At 37.7% G+C, this 20055-nt stretch overlaps 1 protein-coding gene and 1 long non-coding RNA gene across 3 annotated transcripts; both read left to right on the forward strand.

The window, feature by feature from the left end:
- The first annotated feature begins 4365 nt into the window (after positions 1-4365).
- LOC120010121 (oxysterol-binding protein-related protein 1C-like) lies at positions 4366-13482 on the forward strand. Of its 2 annotated transcripts, none has more exons than XM_038860825.1 (10): positions 4366-5477; positions 5752-6108; positions 7798-7897; positions 8802-9250; positions 9960-10115; positions 10881-11048; positions 11123-11263; positions 12114-12344; positions 12683-12790; positions 13159-13482. In XM_038860825.1, exons 1-10 carry the CDS (start codon positions 4992-4994, stop codon positions 13324-13326), a joined length of 2364 nt encoding a protein of 787 aa, XP_038716753.1. In that variant the 5' UTR covers positions 4366-4991; the 3' UTR covers positions 13327-13482. The 2 variants fall into 2 exon arrangements, with proteins under 2 accessions (XP_038716753.1, XP_038716752.1); XM_038860824.1 differs by having other exon boundaries at positions 4992-5477; positions 12677-12790.
- A 638-nt stretch (positions 13483-14120) lies between these two features.
- On the forward strand, positions 14121-15095 carry LOC120010122. The gene is made up of 2 exons (XR_005470823.1): positions 14121-14274; positions 15021-15095. It is a non-coding gene; the product is annotated as an uncharacterized LOC120010122 (long non-coding RNA).
- Positions 15096-20055: the final 4960 nt, after the last annotated feature.

Below are 20055 nucleotides of genomic sequence, written 5' to 3' on the forward strand. Positions count from 1 at the left end.
GATAATTCAAGATCTAACGCCTGTAAACATTTTAGATCTCTGATGTCTTCAGAAGACACACTTTGGTTGGGAATGACTATGGGTCTCCACACTTTTGTTGTTGTTCCACTTTTTAGAAATTCATACTTTCCCAAGTTTGATAATTTCTTATATTTCGAGTCTCCTCGAGGATTGGGTTTCCGAGAAACCCCATTAAGCCAAAAATTGAGCCAATCTGCATGCTTGATTCGATCAATAACCTTTTCTCCGGCTATATGTTGAAAAGCCTTAAAGAGATGAAGACAAGAATCTGGAAGAGATTTTCCATCAGTGAGTTCCCTAAAACTCGGAATAACCTCTTCATAATAATCACCAAGTATAGACAATCCGGAAATATCTCGCATTTCCCAAAGAGAAATGCCAATTTCTCCATGCCTCGTCACAAAGGTACTGGTTTCAGGACACCATACCTCACATAAAGCCCGATATGCTGAAGGGGGACGATGATATTCCATCGTTGCTGCTTGGACTGCTAATGATAAATCTTCCAAGCCTCTATCCTTAAGGAGTCCAGCAACCCGTCTGGACCACTCCCAAAAGCCATTTAGATATGAAATCTCTCCTCTGGGATTCAAAGATGTCCCCCATCTAATAAATTTGTTCCCAATATTCTCGGCAATCAAAGGTCGTGGGATGAAGTCATCCTCATTATGATGTGGTGCAATACACAAGTAAGGTAGGCCAAGATGACGGGCATCCGTGGATGCCAATTCCTTGGATCTGCTAATTAAAGACATATCCAAACCTTGAAATCGATTGACACCGGGGATAGCAAAACGGCCAGTCATTGCACTATTGACGTGAAATTTAAGATGACCCTGCATGCCTGTAGAAGAGTGAAGTCCAACAAAAGCCATCGGAAAACGAATTGTTTTCCCTTTAAATTTGGGATTACTAGATTCTGTAATCCATTGTGGATTCGAGTTTGAGCTACTCTCAGAATCCGTCTTCGGGGCTGAACACGGTTTGCGGGAGGCCATATCTAAATTAAAAAAATAAAAAAATAAAAAATCAGCTTCCGAAAGAAGGAAAAAATAAATAAATTTCAGCTGCCGAAGAAAGAATACATATGCACATGTGTGTATATGTATATGTATAGTTATGGCGTAGGCGCCATGCAACATCACAGCCATGAAAGTCAAGGTTGGTTGCTTTAAAAACAAAACATATATATATATCATATATATATGTATGAGATGAAAATTTCTAAAAATAATCACGGCTGGGTGATGAAAAAAAAAAAACTAAAGTTGTCTCACCTTTTATGCGTGATGTTGAAAGAGTGAGTATACAAACTCTATAGCACATGTTGGCTTTATATAAGTCTAACTCTCCTATATCAAGTGAGATTAGTTATAAGTTATCAAATACAAATCAAATTGTGATTATATAAAGCAAATTTTATTAGATAATTCAAGACTTAAATTATCTAGTCTTTGATAACTTAAGTCTTGAGGGGGCATTTGTAGACACAAAAAAATTTGCAGCCCAATTAAATAAAATAGTGGGCTCTAAATTAAAATAATTTATGAAGCCCAAAATATTGTTAAATGGATAAAATCTAAGATAAATACAAATCAAATCAAATTCAAATAAAATAAAATTAAAGGGATAATCATTGATTAAGTGATTTCTCTACAATACCCTTAATGTCAAGGGTTAAGGCCAAGGGTACATAAGTAAATTCCACTTCTCCCTTTGCCTATAAATACCAAGCTCATTTGGAAAAAAAAAAAAAAGAAGAAGAAGAAGAGGAGGAGTAGAGAGAAACTATCTAAAGACTCTCTCAAATTTCTTCTCTAAATCCGGAATTCTTAGAATTCCTTCAAGTCTCAAATCCAAGTCAAGTCCCGGAAGTGAAAAGTCCAAGTTCTTTAAATCCGGAATTCTTAGAATTCCTTCAAGTCTCAAATCCAAGTCAAGTCCCGGAAGTGAAAAGTCCAAGTTCTTTAAATCCGGAATTCTTAGAATTCCTTCAAGTCTCAAGTCTAAGTCAAGTCCCGGAAGTGAAGTTCAAGTTCTCTAAATCCAGAATTCTTAGAATTCCATCAAGTCTCAAGTCCGATAATCAAATCCCAAATTCAAGTCCAACACTCAAATCCAACTGGATTTTATTACAAATTCGTAGAATTTGTTTGAAGCACTCAACTAAAAATCAGAGGATTTTGTATTCGTGTGGAATACGTCAAAAGAAGAGATCAAGTCCACTTTGATTTAAATATTTGTAATTTGTATCAAATTTTAAGTGTATTTTAATTTACACTGAGGAATTTGGTGTGTACAAACATATTATCATATATTATAATGAATAGCTAAATGTAGTAGGGTCATATTTATTACAGTTGGCACTGTCCATCTGTTTATGGTTATGACGGATATAATTTATTTTTGAGTCAAAAGGAAAAAAAAAGTGTTCTGTAAAAAGAAAAACTATGAGAAGAACCCCAAAAAAAAAGGGTGTCAACAGTTGGATTCCACGCGGCGTCGGAGCTGGAACCAGTACGCAAACTGTGTACAAATTCGAGTCTTCCCTCACACGAGTCACGAGGACGCCTTCTAGAATCGTGAATGATTGACACGTCACTAACTGCGGCCTGCGAGTCTTTGACTGCCGGTTTTCAGTCAAACCTATCATCGCCGATTCTCTGTGCTATGGTACACGCTGACAAGTAGTCCCCTTCCACTTACAAGGTGACGTTCCAACACGTCTTCCATAGAAAAAGAGTTTTTGACCCCCTTGGTGCAAGCAATTACAAACATATACAAAGTTCGTACAAAATTTATTACCAATATAACACTCTACGCCATTGCTATTGGTTTGACTAGTGTAGTATTTTTAGAATCACGTCAATACAAATAACGTGATTCATTTTTGCTCAATCACATCAGTGTAATTGGTGGTAAAATAGGGTTCATAAATTGAGGTCTATAGTATTAATGTCTCCAGATAAAATTGTAAAGGATTAATATTAATTAGTCTTTTTGTTGAAAAATTATACTTTGATTAAATAAATATTCATTAATTTTTCTACATGAGGCTTGAGAAGGAGAGGAAGATGATTCAAACATTTGAAAATTTACCCAAAACTAAACATGTTTATTTAATAAAAAATGGAAAATAATGATCACATTTACTAGGAAGGAAAATTTAGTGATTTGGAGGATATTCAAAAGGAAGATTCGGACATTCTTTCTTGATATTGCTTTCACGGTGATGTTTTCAGTCTTCTATAATGATTGGTCTAATGAGGGGCCTTTGTTCTAGGTTTTAGTGCTAATATATAAAATAAGACGCAACCTTCATGGCTTTACAACCGGAATATCTAGAGTTTGTAATATTTTTTATTAAAAAAGTTAATGTTGGGGAGTGAAGCATTTTAGAATCTTCAACTACTATTTTTTTTAACTGATGACGACATTGTAAAAGTTTTATTTGAAATCTTATATGAGTGTAAACTCGACTGCACTATTTGCAATATGTCATTTTCCTGATTTATAATATCTATGATTCTAATTTTCTTCATTTTTTGTTCATCCAAAGCTAAAAGCAGCTAAGAAAATCGTAAATTGTAGTGCATGGAGAGAGGGATTCTTGCTAATAATATTTCAACCGAAATGATTAAGACATATATTTAAAGCAAGTGATATTTAAATTCAAACCTCCACCGCCACTTACCTATCATCTTGCCTATAAAAGAAAAATGGAGAGGGATAATTTGAATTATAGTTTTGACTTTCAAGTTGCAAAAGATGACGAAAAAAATGAGGTTGGATACTTAGAGCATCCACAGTGATGCTTGAAATATCAAGCACTTCAAAATTATTCTCTCTCTCCTCCTTTATCCTACGTGGCACAATTTAATTGGATGATTAAATCTCACAATATACACTATTCATCAACACTTCATACATTCCAACACTCCATACACTTTCTCTATTTTCTCTCTCTTCCTTTTTATCATCTCTTTCTTCCTTTTCATATCTCTATCTTCCTTTTCATCTTCTCTTTCTTCCTTTTTATCATCTCTCTCTTCCTTTTCATCATCTCTTTCTTCCTTTTTATCATCTCTCTTCACTATTCATCAACTATATACATACTCCAACTCTCAAGTATCATTTTTCCACAACTAAATTTTCAAACGTCATTTTTCACCCATTGTGTGCATGTAGCGCTATACTTATCAAAAAAATAACATTTCAAGTACTTAAAATACACTCCATTATATCCATTGTGAACATCTAGCACTTAACTTATCAAGAAAGTATCATATCAAGTACTTCAAAATCATCCCATTGTGGATGCTCTTATGGATATGTCTCCCAAACGGTCTTGTAAATACTGCTCAATTAGTCAATTCCCGTCAAGTTCTCCTGCCTACTCATTCGCTGGTATTCATTCCACGTTTTGCATTTTCTTCCTCCACCTGTCTCTCCCGCATCACCTCGGCGTCTAGTCGTGCGTACGCTTTTCTCCATATATCATTCCGCATACGAACAAATCCCCTCCAACCAAAATAAAATAGCGAAAACGCCAGCAAGCCCGTCGTTTGAACTACCCCCGCGGCATTTAATTTATACTGAAAGCCTTCACTGTGCCAACTGCCAACAATCCCCCACCGGATTCCTTCTCTCGCCGGCAAGCGGCAACTGCACGCACTTTTCCTTCCTCCATCGAAATTCTCGCTGAAACTTCTCTATTCAAACCTTCAAACCTCAACATCCTTTTTGTCGTTTTTAATCTCAATATTTCTCTGCTTTTAATAACCGTTTTTTCCCTTCCAATCGGTCCTCGCTCTCTCTGGTTCATGTTGATTTGTTTACGATTTCTTTGTTCAATATACATGAGATCGAAGCAGGTTTTCTCTTCCATAACCGCCGACGCCTCCACCGTTTCCACCGCCGCGCCTCGAAGTCCGGTTTGCGAGATCTTCCTTTCGTTCTGAATTCCCCCAATGCATCCCTTCTGCTGCGCGTCCACCGTTTCTGATCACACCGTCTCTCCAACGAAGCCCTTGCCGGATCTCTCCTTTATGGCCTTCTCACCCGTGCGATCCGACAATCACCATAACCGCTCCAATTCACAAATCCATAATCATCAGAATCACAACCAACAGAACGGCATCGATGGAAACAGACTGAGTCGGGAGGCACCGGCACTGGACGCGATGATTAACGACATAGTTGGGAACGGGGTGTCTGGGATACTGTATAAGTGGGTGAATTACGGAAAAGGATGGAGGCCGAGGTGGTTCGTATTGCAGGACGGTGTTTTGTCTTATTATAAGATTCATGGGCCTGATAAGATCATCGTTAACCAGGAGACCGAGAAAGGATGCAAGGTTATTGGTGAAGAGTCCCTGCGAAGGATTTCTAGGCGTACTAGTCACGGAAACCCCTCGCAGCGCAGACGCAAGCCGTTTGGCGAAGTACACCTTAAGGTCTGCGTCAAATGCAATCGTTATTCGCTTCATTTCGCGCTTGAATTCTTTGTTTGTTTGTTTTTTGGTGGTAGCCTGATTTCCGTTAATTGTGGAATACTAACTTGTTTTTAAGCTATTTGGATAGAAATTTTGGTTCGAAGTTATTTTCTGGCATAAATTCGGGCCGGACAGTTGCATCTGATAATATTTGGTTTCAGCTCAAATTTTGATTATGGTTTTGAGTTTTATGAATTTTCCTTTTTGTTTATGGTTTGGATTGGTCTTCTTGCAGGTTTCTTCTATTCGTGAAAGCAGATCAGACGACAAGAAATTCTCCATATTCACTGGCACGAGGAGGCTCCATTTGCTGGCAGAGACGCGAGATGATCGAGCGGCATGGATGGAGGCATTGCAGGCGGTGAAGGACATGTTCCCGCGTATGTCAAACAGCGAGCTGATGGCTCCCTCGGACAACCTAATGGTCTCAACGGAGAAGTTGAGGCAGCGACTACAGGAAGAGGGTTTAAGCGAAGCAGCAATCGAGGATAGTGAGCAGATCATGAGAAATGAGTTCTCTGCTCTTCAGAGCCAGATTGTGTTGCTTAAGCAGAAGCAATTGCTCCTCATGGACACCCTCCGCCATTTAGAGGTACATGTAGTGAAGATTAGAAAACATTGAGTTGGGAATTCTTCTTCTTTTACAGTTTCCCCAGCATTTCAGGATACTCAACAATTTTTCAAAGCTTCCTAATATATTTGTTGGAGATGGTGCAAGTGTTGTCTGTTATGGTTTTGCTTTTGTTTCACTGTTAGAGATGTTGATTCAATTTTTTGTTTTATAGTTAGAGATGCTAATTTTCCATCCCCTCATTTATTCCTCCGTATAAATTCTCTTAGAGGGACAGTATAGGTCTTCTTTTTTTATTAATGTTCCCCTCTCAAGTGAATTCTTTTTTCAAAGTGAAATGGAAATGATTTTTTTTTAATTGTGGGTGAGTGAATTATTTTTCCTTCCTTTTCGATTTAAGTGGCTGCAGTTAAGGCTTATATGAGAAGTTCAAATTAATCGTTGAATGGACGTCACGGACCAACAGCTCTCGGGGCCTGCTCCCGGCTATAGTTTGACTACAGCCACAAGAATTTTTTTTTTAATTTCGAAAAATTGTATTTGTATTTTGATTGCTTCTACGAATCAAATATATTTTTGTTTAGAACAAAAAATATATCGTTGGATTCGTAAAATTGATCAAAATATAAATATGGTTTTTCAAAATTATAAACAAAAATCTTGTGGCTGTAGCTGCTGCAGCGCCCCTTGACCCCTTGTAGTGCGGCTTGAATTCAATGCACACAATAGATCAGGAAGAAACTTGATTTGCTCTACTATTACAGGAATATGAGATACATCTATAGATTGTGCAATAGATTTTCGCCTTTCTTGAGAGTTTTATTGCATAAAAGTTATTGCAATTTCTCCTTTAGGACATAAAATGCTATTATAAGTTAAATAGATACTTGCTTTAGAATGACTGGAACATTGCTTTTGAAGACTGAAGTGTAGCTTTGTTATCATATTGTTCTTGCCATAAGAGTTTAGTCCTAATGTTTTGTCTACCTTTTTTTACTTGACATATAAATTTGCAGTTATCATATTTTTGTGGATTTTGTTTTTGAGTCACCTAGGACTTCAGGTACCTCATATTGCCTACTGTTATGTTCTTCCTAGATTTTCAGTGTTCTTTACAATATTCCAATGGAAAATATCTGGTAGCTTAACTTCGTGTAGAATATGTATGTGCCTTTATGCAAACTTTCCAAGAAAAGTTTACAGCCTCTTCGCAATGCGTAGGTAATACTGCATGCATGTGCCCTTGCTGGAAGTTTCCAGCACTGTGGTGGCCTTGTAGACTAGGTGTTTTCCTTTCACCACGATCATCATCATCAAAGATTTTGTCCCACAAAATTTGGGTTTGTCTAAGTATATCCATAAGAGAAATCAATTTGAATATACTATGTGTGTTCTTTTCCACCATTATGATGCAACATGTTCCTTACATAATAGTTGAGCAAGTATGACGTTAATTTTTCCTAATACAAGCAAACATGTGGCGCAGTGGTAGAGTTACATGTGTGAAACCTAGAGGTCCGAGGTTATAGGTTCAATTCCTGTAGTCGTCAACCCCATCTACTGCAGGAGCCTTGTGCAGGGAGTTTTCATCTTTTTTATTAATTTTTTCCTTATATGGAAATTAAGATTTTGCATACTTGTTTCATTTGAGGTTTGGATTCTTATATGTGAATTCTGCTAAGAAATTGCATTTTATATGATATTGTGTAGACAGAAAAGGTTGATCTGGAGAATACAGTAGTGGATGAGAGCCAAAAACAGCTGAATGACCAAGAAGCATCCTCTGTGTTATGTCAAGGAAAATATGGTGGTAAGCTTTCATGCAAGAGAAATCATTACTAACACGAGTTGGTTTGTAAGTCGCTGTGAATGGAAACTCTCCATTGCACCCATTATTACGTTCAATAAGTGCTTTTAGATCAATCTTTGAGTTTTGGCCTCAGTTAGGAATGAGCTTGGGATTTCTGGCTTATGTTAACTGCTAAATTGCTTAAATTGCCAAAATTTAGAAAGGCTCTCACTGTTTTTGTTCTTTATTCCGTAGCCTTAAATCATATGGCTAACTTAATTATTGTTAATGTACTTGTCCATTAAGTCAGTGTGCACATCAATGTTTCCATCCGTAGTCTTAAAGCATTCGCTTATGGGAACTTGTAAAGTCTAAGTGTTCTTATCAAAATTTACTGCAATTGTTTTACCACTTAAAATTGAAGAACTTTGCCAGTCTGCTTGCTGTTGGTCATGGGACTGATAATATCTGAAATATTTATCCCAATGTGGTTGTTATGTGCAACTTTTAAACTAACTTCTTGCTTGCCAAGTACTAACATTCATCCATCCATCCATCAGCCATTCACAAATTTCAGGCAATATGATATCACCTGTAAAAATTCATTTCTCTGGACTGTGTTTTGATTGCTGTTTTACTTCTTGTAAGTTCTGCTGCTGTAATGACACATTGACACTACCTTCCCCCTGGCAGTTGCTTTTCTCGTTTTATCTGTCGTTACTGTGCTTTCAATTCATCATTATATTTTTGTTGTTTATCTTCTACTTCTGATGACTTGACTATGTGCTGACTGTCATTTTTAGTTCCAATTATATGATGTAACTTTCTCAAGAAGTCTCGAAGTTTTCAATGGTGTGTGTCAGCATGAATTAGTGTATGTGCGTGTTTTTAGCAGTAAAACTCACAACTCTTATTTTCCCACCAGAAAGAAGTGTGAGCGAATCTGATGAGGATAACGAAAGAGTTGATGCTGCAGAGGAAGAAACAGATGATGAGGATAATCCATTCTTTGATACACGTGATTTTCTATCATCTAGTTCTTTCAAAAGCAATGGGTCTGATCTTCAGACATTGTCTTTCTCTACTGATGATGAAGGGCTTTGTGCAATGGAATCTGATGACGACATTGATCCTTCAATGAAATCTGTTGGAAGAAACTACCCTTATGTTCAGAGGCGTAAGAAATTACCAGACCCAGTTGAAAAAGAGAAGGGTGTCAGTCTTTGGTCAATGATTAAGGATAACATCGGAAAGGATCTCACCAGAGTTTGTCTTCCAGTTTACTTTAATGAGCCTCTCTCTTCTTTACAGAAGTGTTTTGAAGATCTGGAATATTCGCATCTCATTGACCGGGCGTATGAATGGGGAAAAAGAGTAAGTCGCGCATATGAATTTGATTGTGTTATGGTTTCACTCCTCATACGACTAATTTTATATTGTTTTTATGCTTTCCTATGGAAAAAAGTATCTGCCACAGTGCCAGTGTGCCACTATACATCTTTCATATTACTTTGCATGTCATGCTCAGCTCATGCACCAATTTACATCAATTTCGTATCTTTACACTTTTTTTTCCATTCTTTTGTATTCACCTGAAACCTTGTTTCTTTCAACCTATTCATACTACTAAATTTTTGTACTGCTTCTTTTAGTTTTATTTTCTCAAGTGGAAATTATAAAAATGCAAGCAGTATTGTTCAAGTTCCAGTAAAGTTTGGGTCATGTGGGTTTGGTTATATGATTTGTGGATACGACATTTAGAATTAGTCCTTCCATCTGAGTCGTGTATGATTGTGGAAGAGCTTTTATCAACTTTCTAGAACTTCAGTGTAAAATTTATTTTAAAAGTTAGTTGAGCATAGGAGTTGAATCTTGCTGCAGTGATCTAATAGAGCTCTCCATTTTGAACTCTGCTACATGTGTGGTAAATTCTAAGAAGTTAATTCAGAAAAAGGAATATAAATACATGTATCAACAGGCTCTTGATTTTGCAAGAGTATGTGTGGCATGCCATAAGCTGCTTTCTATGAATTACAATGTGCAGTTATTTTCTTATATGAAAAATATCCTTTATATGCTGCAGGGTAATAGCCTCATGAGAATTCTTAATGTCGCTGCTTTTGCTGTATCTGGCTATGCTTCAACGGATGGAAGAAGTTGCAAACCATTTAACCCATTACTTGGGGAAACATATGAGGCTGATTGTCCAGACAAAGGCCTTCGTTTTTTCTCAGAGAAGGTTTGGTTTCTGCATCTAAGAGTTCTATTGGATAATCTTTTTATCGTCAACTTCGTGCTGCATATAGATGATAATGCTTATTTCTAGTACCTTTAGGGGAGTGGACAAGTTTGACTTCAATCACAATAAAATAACAGTTGCTTTGATACATCTCACCTCCAATCCAACTGCTTAATGGTTTTTGGTATTTCACTACCAAATTAAGAGCAATATAACTCTGCCCAGTGGCAAAGGAAAATCGATGTAGCGATTCCAAATATTTTTTCTTTGTACATCCTTGTCACCAGTCCAGAGTTTGGCATTAAGGCTGTGATGATTATCGTGATATTATGAGTAATGTAAAATTTAGTCTTGTTCATATATATATATATTTAAAATAATTATATCAGAGCAGAAACATGATTCCGCAGATATGTGTGTGTGTAATAGCCTTTAGCAACAGAGTGCCACCGATTAAAAGGGCGGGGGAGGGATGTGATAAAGGAAAGATGAGAGAAGGGGTGTATTAAGATGACTCCTCCGCTCCCCCCCCCCCCCCACACACACTTCATTTTTTGGTTTTTAGAAGATGATGAGGCTTAAGCATAGTGTCATTAAGGAGGGAGCCTCGCTAATCATTCATTGTAGTAATTGTCAATGTTGCTTATACATACATATACATATACATACATACATACATACATACATACATACATATATATATATTAAGCCTTATGTTGATGCTAAGCATGAAAAATATCCAATAACTATGAACTTTGGCGTCAGGTCAGTCATCACCCCATGATTGTTGCATGCCATTGTGAGGGTACAGGATGGAAATTTTGGGCCGATAGCAATCTGAAGAGCAAATTTTGGGGTCGCTCAATTCAACTTGATCCTGTTGGTATTTTGACCTTGGAGTTTGATGATGGAGAAGTTTACCAATGGAGCAAGGTACAACCCTCATATTGATATAACTTTCTTTTCCAGTTGGTTTCAAATTTTAAAAATGGACTTCCTTCTTTCAGGTTACGACATCAATATACAATCTGATATTAGGAAAGTTATACTGTGATCACTATGGTACCATGCGTATACAGGGAAATTGTGAATATTCGTGTAAGCTGAAATTCAAGGAACAGTCTATTATAGACCGCAATCCTCATCAGGTGATCTCAGTCTCATAATAAAATTTTTACCTTTGTTGATGTAAGATAAAATTCATTAGTGGATATATGGTGACTTATTCTTTCATGGTCCAGATAAGTGTTACAAAATAGTAGCGGAGTTAACTTATTGGGTTGTGGTTTTTCACATCGTTTATATATATTCTAACAGAATCGTATAAGCTGACATTTACTTGTTGTATAAGCTGGATCCAAATTCACTTCTGATTAGCAAATATTTGATGCTGGGATTACAGCATGTTTGCTTTAGGATGTTCCTAAGTTGTACAGTTTTAAGTTATTTTTCTGTTCTTTGTGGTGTTGGAGTATGACTTTCTCGGGTTAAGTCCTAGGTGAAAGTTTCTGGCCTTCAAAATTCAGTTCTTGCTTTCAAATGTTGAGGCTACTTTTTGTGTGCAATTATTGTAACGAGAAAGCGAATCCAATTGATTACAAGTTCTCCCAGTACCAATGAGATATTGGGATCCATTTTTTTTTCTCAAGTCCATTTATTGATTATCCATTACAGCATTACTTACTCAACTCGGGCTTCAAGTTATATCACGACTTGTGGTCGTGGAGGTTGGGTTATGAATCTTGTTCCCATTGCAACGCTTTGCATTATGCACTCTTAAAATTTTATGCCAGTAGTTTGAATTATATCTTTTGGTAGGAAAATCCAAGATATTTGAATACTTTACTGTGGTTTACGTCATCTCTTAAAACTAAAAACAAATACATGATGTGTTAGAGGAAATGGAAGAAAGGATTTTGCTTCCATCAATATGCAATATTATTCTTTTGAAGACATAGATGGACTTTATCGACTTATTCAAACTGGAATGCTTTTCAGGTGCAAGGTATAGTTCAAGATAAGAATGGAAAAACAGTGGCAACCCTATTTGGAAAGTGGGATGAGAGCATGCATTATGTGATTGGTGACTATTCTGGTAAGGGGAAAGGACTAGAGACTATCTCTGAACAACATTTGCTTTGGAAGCGGAGCAAGCCTCCCAGATTTCCCACTCGATATAACTTTACACGCTTCGCTATTACATTGAATGAGCTGATGCCTGGACTGAAGGTGAGTGTTATAAGCCCATACAAGTTTATTGCAATTGTTCAACCTGGTACCCACGTGTGTGTGCATGTGTTGGGGCATTGTGCACACACTTATTCGTGCTCATGGTTTTTCGGGTGATTAGTCCATAATCCATTATTGTAGTTGATTTATTAGGGCCGAAAGTCACTCAAGTCATCCATGGGATTGTTTCAACTGTTTTGGCTAATTAGTTGATTCTCACTATTTTATAAATATTCAGAAAGTTGAGAAAATTTACTTCTGTTCACAGAATGAGGCTGCCCTATCTGTCGTTTTGATTGAATATTTATGTCCCTCCTTATTCTTGTATGAAGGAAAAGTTGCCGGCTACAGATTCAAGGCTTAGACCTGATCAAAGGTGCTTGGAGAATGGGGAATTCGATATGGCCAATTCAGAAAAACTGCGGCTAGAGCAGCAGCAACGTCAGGTGAATGATTGTTATCATTTTTATGGTCAGCGCAGAACAAATTATTCTTGGTGAACTGTTTAGAAGCTTCTAGGCTAAATTATGCACTGCAGGGGCCTTGTGCAAGTGTGAGGAAAAAATACACACACACACACTGGGTAATGTCATCCACATAGAATGCATTGCGGCCGGGGAAAAATCAACACACTAGATATTATGCATCACGAGATATACTGAAATTTATGAAGCAATTTGGTACCAATATCTAGGCTTGCTGAGGTGTTTTTTGGATGATAATTTCTTGGACATTATCTGCATTAAAATATCCGCTTAGAAGTTTGAGCTATTCTGATGGCATCTTATTGGCGTATTGTTTCCTTTCGAATCAGGCACGGAAGATGCAAGAGAGTGGATGGAAGCCTCGTTGGTTTGCAATGGATAAAGGAAGTCACACATACCGCTATATTGGTGGATATTGGGAGGCCAGAGAACAGGGTAATTGGGGCTCATATCCTGATATATTTGGTCCAACCCATTCTGATCAGCTCTTGGAATAAATTTCTTCAATTGCCTTCTCTTTGGTTCTCAGTTCCTTTTTGATCATTTATTTCTGGGCAAATCTGCTTCTGTAATGAAGCAGTTGAGGTGCCACCAAACCATGTACGTAAATGCACAGGTATTGGTAGGTAATAAAAGAAAATTTTTACCTTGTTCTCTGTCCGTTTATTTGAATAATGCGGCTACAAGCGCAAGAGATACCCACTGGCATGTCACCAGGACTGCACTGGCATAGTGGCATGTGTCTACCCCCCTGTTTGCATGACAAGAACTATTGCCAATGCACGGCATCTGCTGCCAGCCTTGGCATGGCATGGGACTGTAACCAGATAATGGTTTTTTCCCCTGGCTAAGGAACAACCATGGCACATCTAGGTACCTACAGACAGGACATGAGGTTCATGGCAGTAGAGCCACTATGCAAGGATCAACTACTTTTTGGCATTGTCACGGTCCCTTCAGTGGCTGGAAAAGGCACGGCTCAGTTCGACCTTCTAACTAGTTATTCTGATTTCAGAGGCATTGTGGATCGATGGCCAACTTCGTTGAGGAAGTATGCCAGTTAAGTCATGTCTGTTGATTTAAGCTATAAGATGTCTCTAATTCTCTTGGAAGTGTTCTAGACTCTTGTGATCAGGCGTCTAGTACCGTACCCATGCCATGGTCCATTGCCTTGCTCGATGAGAGGGATTTAGCCATGGCCCATTGTCCTTTAGCGATGAGGGATGGTGTGGGGACGCAAACTCTGATGCCTGGCTGTTCTGGTTTCTGGGCCAGAGCGGTCAGCTATGTTAACGACCTGCAACTTGGTTTTCGTACATTTCCTTCTCTACTTCACAATAGGTCGGAAGGTCCTTGGTGCTTTGTCTTTAATGTTTCTTAAGGTTAATGTATGTCATTTTTAACTACAGCCCTGTTACTTGTCCCAGTTGTTAAGGTGTATGGAGGTAGGGGTGTAAGCGAACAGGGCTATTCTTGGGCCGCTCGAGGGCGGCCCGATAAGAGCTTGGCTCGAGCTCGTTTTTTTAAGGGCTAGGGCCGAGCTAGGGCTTGACTTTAGGGCTCGTTTAGGATTTAGAGCCGAGCTAGGGCTTTGAGAAGCTCGGCTCGTAAGCTCTAGGGCTTTTTTATATAAATAATATTTATAAATTATATATATGTTTATATATATATATATATGTATGTATGTATATATGCGCGTGTGTGTTTATTCAAAATTATGTATATAAGTGTGTGCATGTGGTTATATATGTACGCGTGTGTGTTTATGTGTGTGTATCTATATATATGTATACGCTGTATGTAGTTATATATGTATGTGTGTGTGTTTATATATGCATGTGTGTCGTTTATATGTATGCGTGTGTGTTTATATGTGAGTGTGTAGTGTAGTTTATTTAGTCCCACATAAGAAGATAACAATTTTGAATTCATAATTTTTCTATAAATGCAAGGCCCAGATCCCCTTCTCCAAATAGTGGTACGACTTTTATTGCCTTTAGTGCAAACTGTTGGATGTGGGCTCGCGAGCCAAGCTCGAGCCCTGGGGCTTTTAATAGAGCCGGGCTAGGGCTCAGGTTTTGGGCTCGTTATTAAGCCCGGCCCGAGCCCGGGCCCGGCTCAAAAGTTAAGGGCCGAGCCTGAGCACTCAAAAGCCCGGCCCGGCCCGGCCCTTTTACACCCCTATATGGAGGGGATTAAAAGTGCAAATGATGGGATAATATAACTTTTTCGTTTTAACTATTCGTGACGAAAATTCAACTCTTCACATTTTTCGCTCAACATGCTTCAATGCCTTCTCATGCTTCCCCAACCTACCATAAACGCTGGCAATATAAGTTTCCTATCATATGCAATTTCCACTGAATTGTCCAAAATGATAAGAATCTCAGCTGTTGGTATCTCAGTTATCTCACCTGATGAGTTGTAAGCATAATATTTCATGTGAGACATGGAAAGTTTATGAATTCACTTGAATCATGTGCCTCTAACTGTACAACTGAGACAATTGAAATACTAAATGCTGAAATCTTTATCATTTTTGTCTTGCCTTCAAAGAATAGCTCAATCCCTCCTTAAAACATAATACCCCTGTTTTCTCGTGTCTTATTATATTGCTTGATATATGGATTAGACATATATCTCCTCGACATGATCTAATTGTCCAGTCAATCTTGACCGTTCAATCACGGATCATCATAACAAAAACCAACCAACAAGCCGAACAACACAACTAACACAAGATTAGAGGTCACCATTTGGCCCTCGGGCCTAGACCCAGACCGGTCTAAAATTAAATCAGGTCTGGGCAGTCCAAATTGACACCTTGGGCGGGCCTGAGCTCCATTTCTGAGACCGGCCCAGCCCAAAGCCCAACATCTCAAGTCAATTTTGACCCGGCCCAAACCCGATTAGGTAACATACATTATATATATATGCTTACATATGTAATATATACATCTACATATACATATACATATATATATATATATATATTATTGCAATGTATGTGTGTATATATATACACATAATACATATATATTACACATATGCATATATATAATACATTTTCCTAAAAAAAACATATTTAAATATTATATAGTCAAAAAGTCAGACCCGGCTCAAAGACCCGAGCCTTAAGGGCCGGCCCGGGCCTCATTTTGAGAGTCAAGCCCAACCCGAAACCCGATTCTCAAAATCGGGCCTAACCTCATATTTTCGGGCCGGACCGGCCAGATGTCGAGCCCTACACAAGATCATTGTGACCATAGTGAATAGGGTTCGAATCCCTCTCTCGTTTAGGAAAAAAAAAAACAAAACAAACACAAGATTATTGTGATTTGTGATGGTTTTGTAATCACGGTTATCCAAACAAACTCCACCCACATCATGCATGGAAACGAGGTACTTACTGTTATGTCATCTCTCATGCATGTTTCATGCTCCAATTCTCAATGAGGTACAGAAGTATATGAGGCGGCCAATGTGACTCACCAGTTGGTCGGTTGTTGCTGTTCCATCATATGTAATACCATGACATTTGATTTGAGCCTCGTGAATGATAATTACATCATCACACATGAATCATGTGTAAATTAAACTTCTATATATTAGAATTAATTAGAACAAAGTGTCTTATTCAATCATTCTTTTTTCTATATTGTAATATATAAACCATTTGGTGGCGTGATAGTCTAATTGGTTATCTTTTCGGATTTAGAACATATGTTATATGGTGCCTGAGATCTGAAGTTAGAACCAACCAACGGAGATATTTTTCGAAAATCTTGATTGCATGGGCTTGTCCCACTTCCAGGACTCTATCCGCATTAGTTTCGGTCCAGTCTTAGACTATTTTCACATGCGGTTTCGTGACCAACAAGATAAAATCTATTCGACATAGAAAATAAAAGAAGAAACTAAGAAGAGAGGCAAGGTCCAACGACAAAAAAAACTAGTACCTTGGGGAGACGACAAGCGATGAACTTAACCTAAATAAATGCCAGAGCTCATGCAGACTTGCAGTTTAATAATGGTGACAAGCTTTTTCATCTGTCAGATTGTGTAGGGTGATGCATTTTGGAACCGTATATGATGGGCCCAAATATATATGGTTCTGGCCCATGCTATAATTTGTCTATACGGTCGATATGGATTCTTTCTAACCATTAATCATATATAACTAGACTTTAATATAAGTTCCTGATAAAGGCTGGGAATGTTACAAGAATAATTTTATATATATAGTAAAAAAAATTATTATCAGTTTTTTTTTTTTTTTAAGTAAACGGGTGGTGGATTCGAACTTGAGTATCACCAAATCGAGTATATGTCTTTGGAAGTGATAGGGATAAGATGAATGACATGTCACTTTCTGATTCAATCACCTGATTTTGTAGGCCTCTACACTTACATCAATCAATAAATAAGATGAATTACTGGGATGATTGATAGCTCATTTACTAGGATCCCTAATATTTTTGATATGTCTTAGCCAACTCAACTGTGTTAAACATATACCTCATCGAAAGATGTTTGTATATGATATTCCTAAGAACCCCCCCCCCCCCCCACTGTACAACAAGACCTTTTTCTAGGCTCATGTGAGTTGGGCTTAACCCATTTGTTTGGGTCTAAGGAGAAACAAATCATTGCGGACCCTATGTATCCATGGGAATCGGACAACCCAAATCAGATAATATTATTGATATGAGTGGTTGTGAATTTACAACAAACTGAGAGGTTGTTTGACATTGCCAATTATTTTGTTATAGACAAATTGCAAGATTTTCAATATGACGAGTAAGATATGAGGGGCCGTGCAGCGGTGTAGACCCTATAAGTTATAATCACAACCATTCTCGTGTGATTTCGAATTAGAAAAACTAACATGAATCTCATGTATTTTTGCACTATAAATGGTGGTGATATCAAAATTTATGGACCAGCACTCGACGAGTCTAGTTTAATGTCCTAACAAGAAGGATTAATAAACAAATTAATGAATAGTGAATGACTCCGTTCTCAAACAACCCCTCAATCTAGTTGTTTAAGATACATTTTTTTTAGGTGGCCGAAAAACCACCCAACTTAACATGTCTTTCAGACAACTACAATTAAGTACATACGAGAGAAATGAGACTCCTAACCCCTCCCCAGAACTAAACAGACCCACAGAAAAATACTCCCAATTGATTCAAACTCCCGATTTTAATATCATCCGTCTTAAGCACATAGATATAACCAACTGAACTATTACTCTGTGGTTCTTTAAGGCGAAGAAGTTTAATGGCTTTCTCCCTTTGATTGATCCTTGAGAGTTGAGAGGATGAGCATATATATATATGGTTATTGATGATGACATTTGTTGTATGAACTGTGAAGGGGGCATTTCACAATGCAGGCCAATTCATCATTGTTTGCAAAACCCCACCAAACATAACCTCCCCATGTAAACCCAATTGACTTGTCCTTTCATAAATTTGCCACGTGTAAGATTACAAGCGCGTGAATCCACCTACCATCTCTCCTCCTCCAGTTGAGGAAGGTCAAGGAGCGGAGAAGAGAAGAGGAGAGGAAATCAAGATGCCTGCGTTTGTGGTGTTGTGTTTGGTTCTGTCTTAATTCTTATATGCCCCATCCAACCACATGTTTGTCCTTTTGACAACACGTTTGCTTCCTATGTTCCTCCGATAATTCCATATTAAATGGTAAACCGACTCTTAATGTTCATTTTTCTCAACAAATTGACATTAGCCTAGTGGTTATATTGTCAAGTTTGGAGGTGAAAGATCCCTCAAGTCGGACGTTTGAACCGATAGGACATAATTTTTTGGGGTTTCTAAGGTGTCGAGAGAAGCCTATGGCACGAGCCTACTTCCTAGGAGAAATTAAGAGCTCTATTTTGAACCACGACTCAATCTTACTTGCGCACTGGATTTCGACTCAAGACTAAATTGGTTACCGTTGGGTAGGGGTGTCCACGGTTGGTTTTTGACATAAATTTAACCGATCGTATGATCAGTTATTGACGGTTTGATCGGTTTTTCGGTCGATCTTCACTAACATACATTTGGACAACCCTAAATCACCCAAAAAATTTATTTTTTTCTTTAAAAAATTAATTCATGAAACTGCCGTCTTCATACTAAGTTTCGGTCAAAAACAAACAAATAAACGAATAGTTTATAACGTGGAAGGTACAGGTGGTCAGCTTCCTTATAGTGACAGGTGGAGGGGAGTGTGTGACGATGCTGTCCCGCTGAACTGCCGAGATGGCCTAGGACTGCTTTGCACGTCTGCCTGTTACGAAAGCGTCGTCGTCTCTTATGGGCCCCGCAATCCGCAGCTTAGTTCCCGGTCCCACAACGTGCCAACTCGGGCCGCTGCGGGACCAACCATAAAAGCGACTATTTGGCTTCGTTAATTTTTTTTTTCCTAACTCCAAAAATCCAATAATAAATAAGGAATTCTTGCATTAAAAATAAACGAAGTTTGTGATAATATTAATAATAAAATAAAATATTATCCGGTGCCTTTGGATAAATAATATTAATGTGTTTTAGAGTCTCAAAAAAATCTGTATTTTAAGTTTAAAAAATAAGATGAGATAGTGCTCATATGAGATGTTGTGGTATACGGTTGTGATTCCTTAACCTTTATCATTAGGACACTCATCATTAATGCCCTATAAAAAATACAGTATTAAAAAATTAAGGGTTTGCATAGTTATCTACAAAAATTATGGGAAATGGCAGAATGTGATTGGATGATTAATTTTGGGAACTTAATTTAATATTGGTAAGTCAATTAATGAGAACAGGAGATTAGATGATCAAGACCCAATGGTATCTATTTGTGAGATAATATATTTTACGAAGTTGGCGATTGTATTGATAAATAAAATAAATATTAAAAATTAAGGGTTCGTATAAATTATATGCAAAAATTATGGAAAATGGCAGAAGCTGATTGGGTGATTAATTTTGGGAACTTAATTTAATATTGGTGTGTCAATCAATGAGAAAAGGAGATTTTGATTTTATAAGTAACAAGCGTGCGTTGGGGCACAAGTAGTATTATAGGAGATCACCAACAACGAAGCCAGCGAGACTTCTAAATTCCCATCTTCAAAATATATATATACTAGTTGCATTGCCCGCGTTTCGCGCGGTACATATTTTAATTGAAAATAGAGATATGTGAAAGTTTTTCGATACTTTGTTAAC

This window comes from Tripterygium wilfordii, chromosome 12 (assembly GCF_013401445.1).
Source record: "Tripterygium wilfordii isolate XIE 37 chromosome 12, ASM1340144v1, whole genome shotgun sequence".
Taxonomy (NCBI): domain Eukaryota; kingdom Viridiplantae; phylum Streptophyta; class Magnoliopsida; order Celastrales; family Celastraceae; genus Tripterygium; species Tripterygium wilfordii.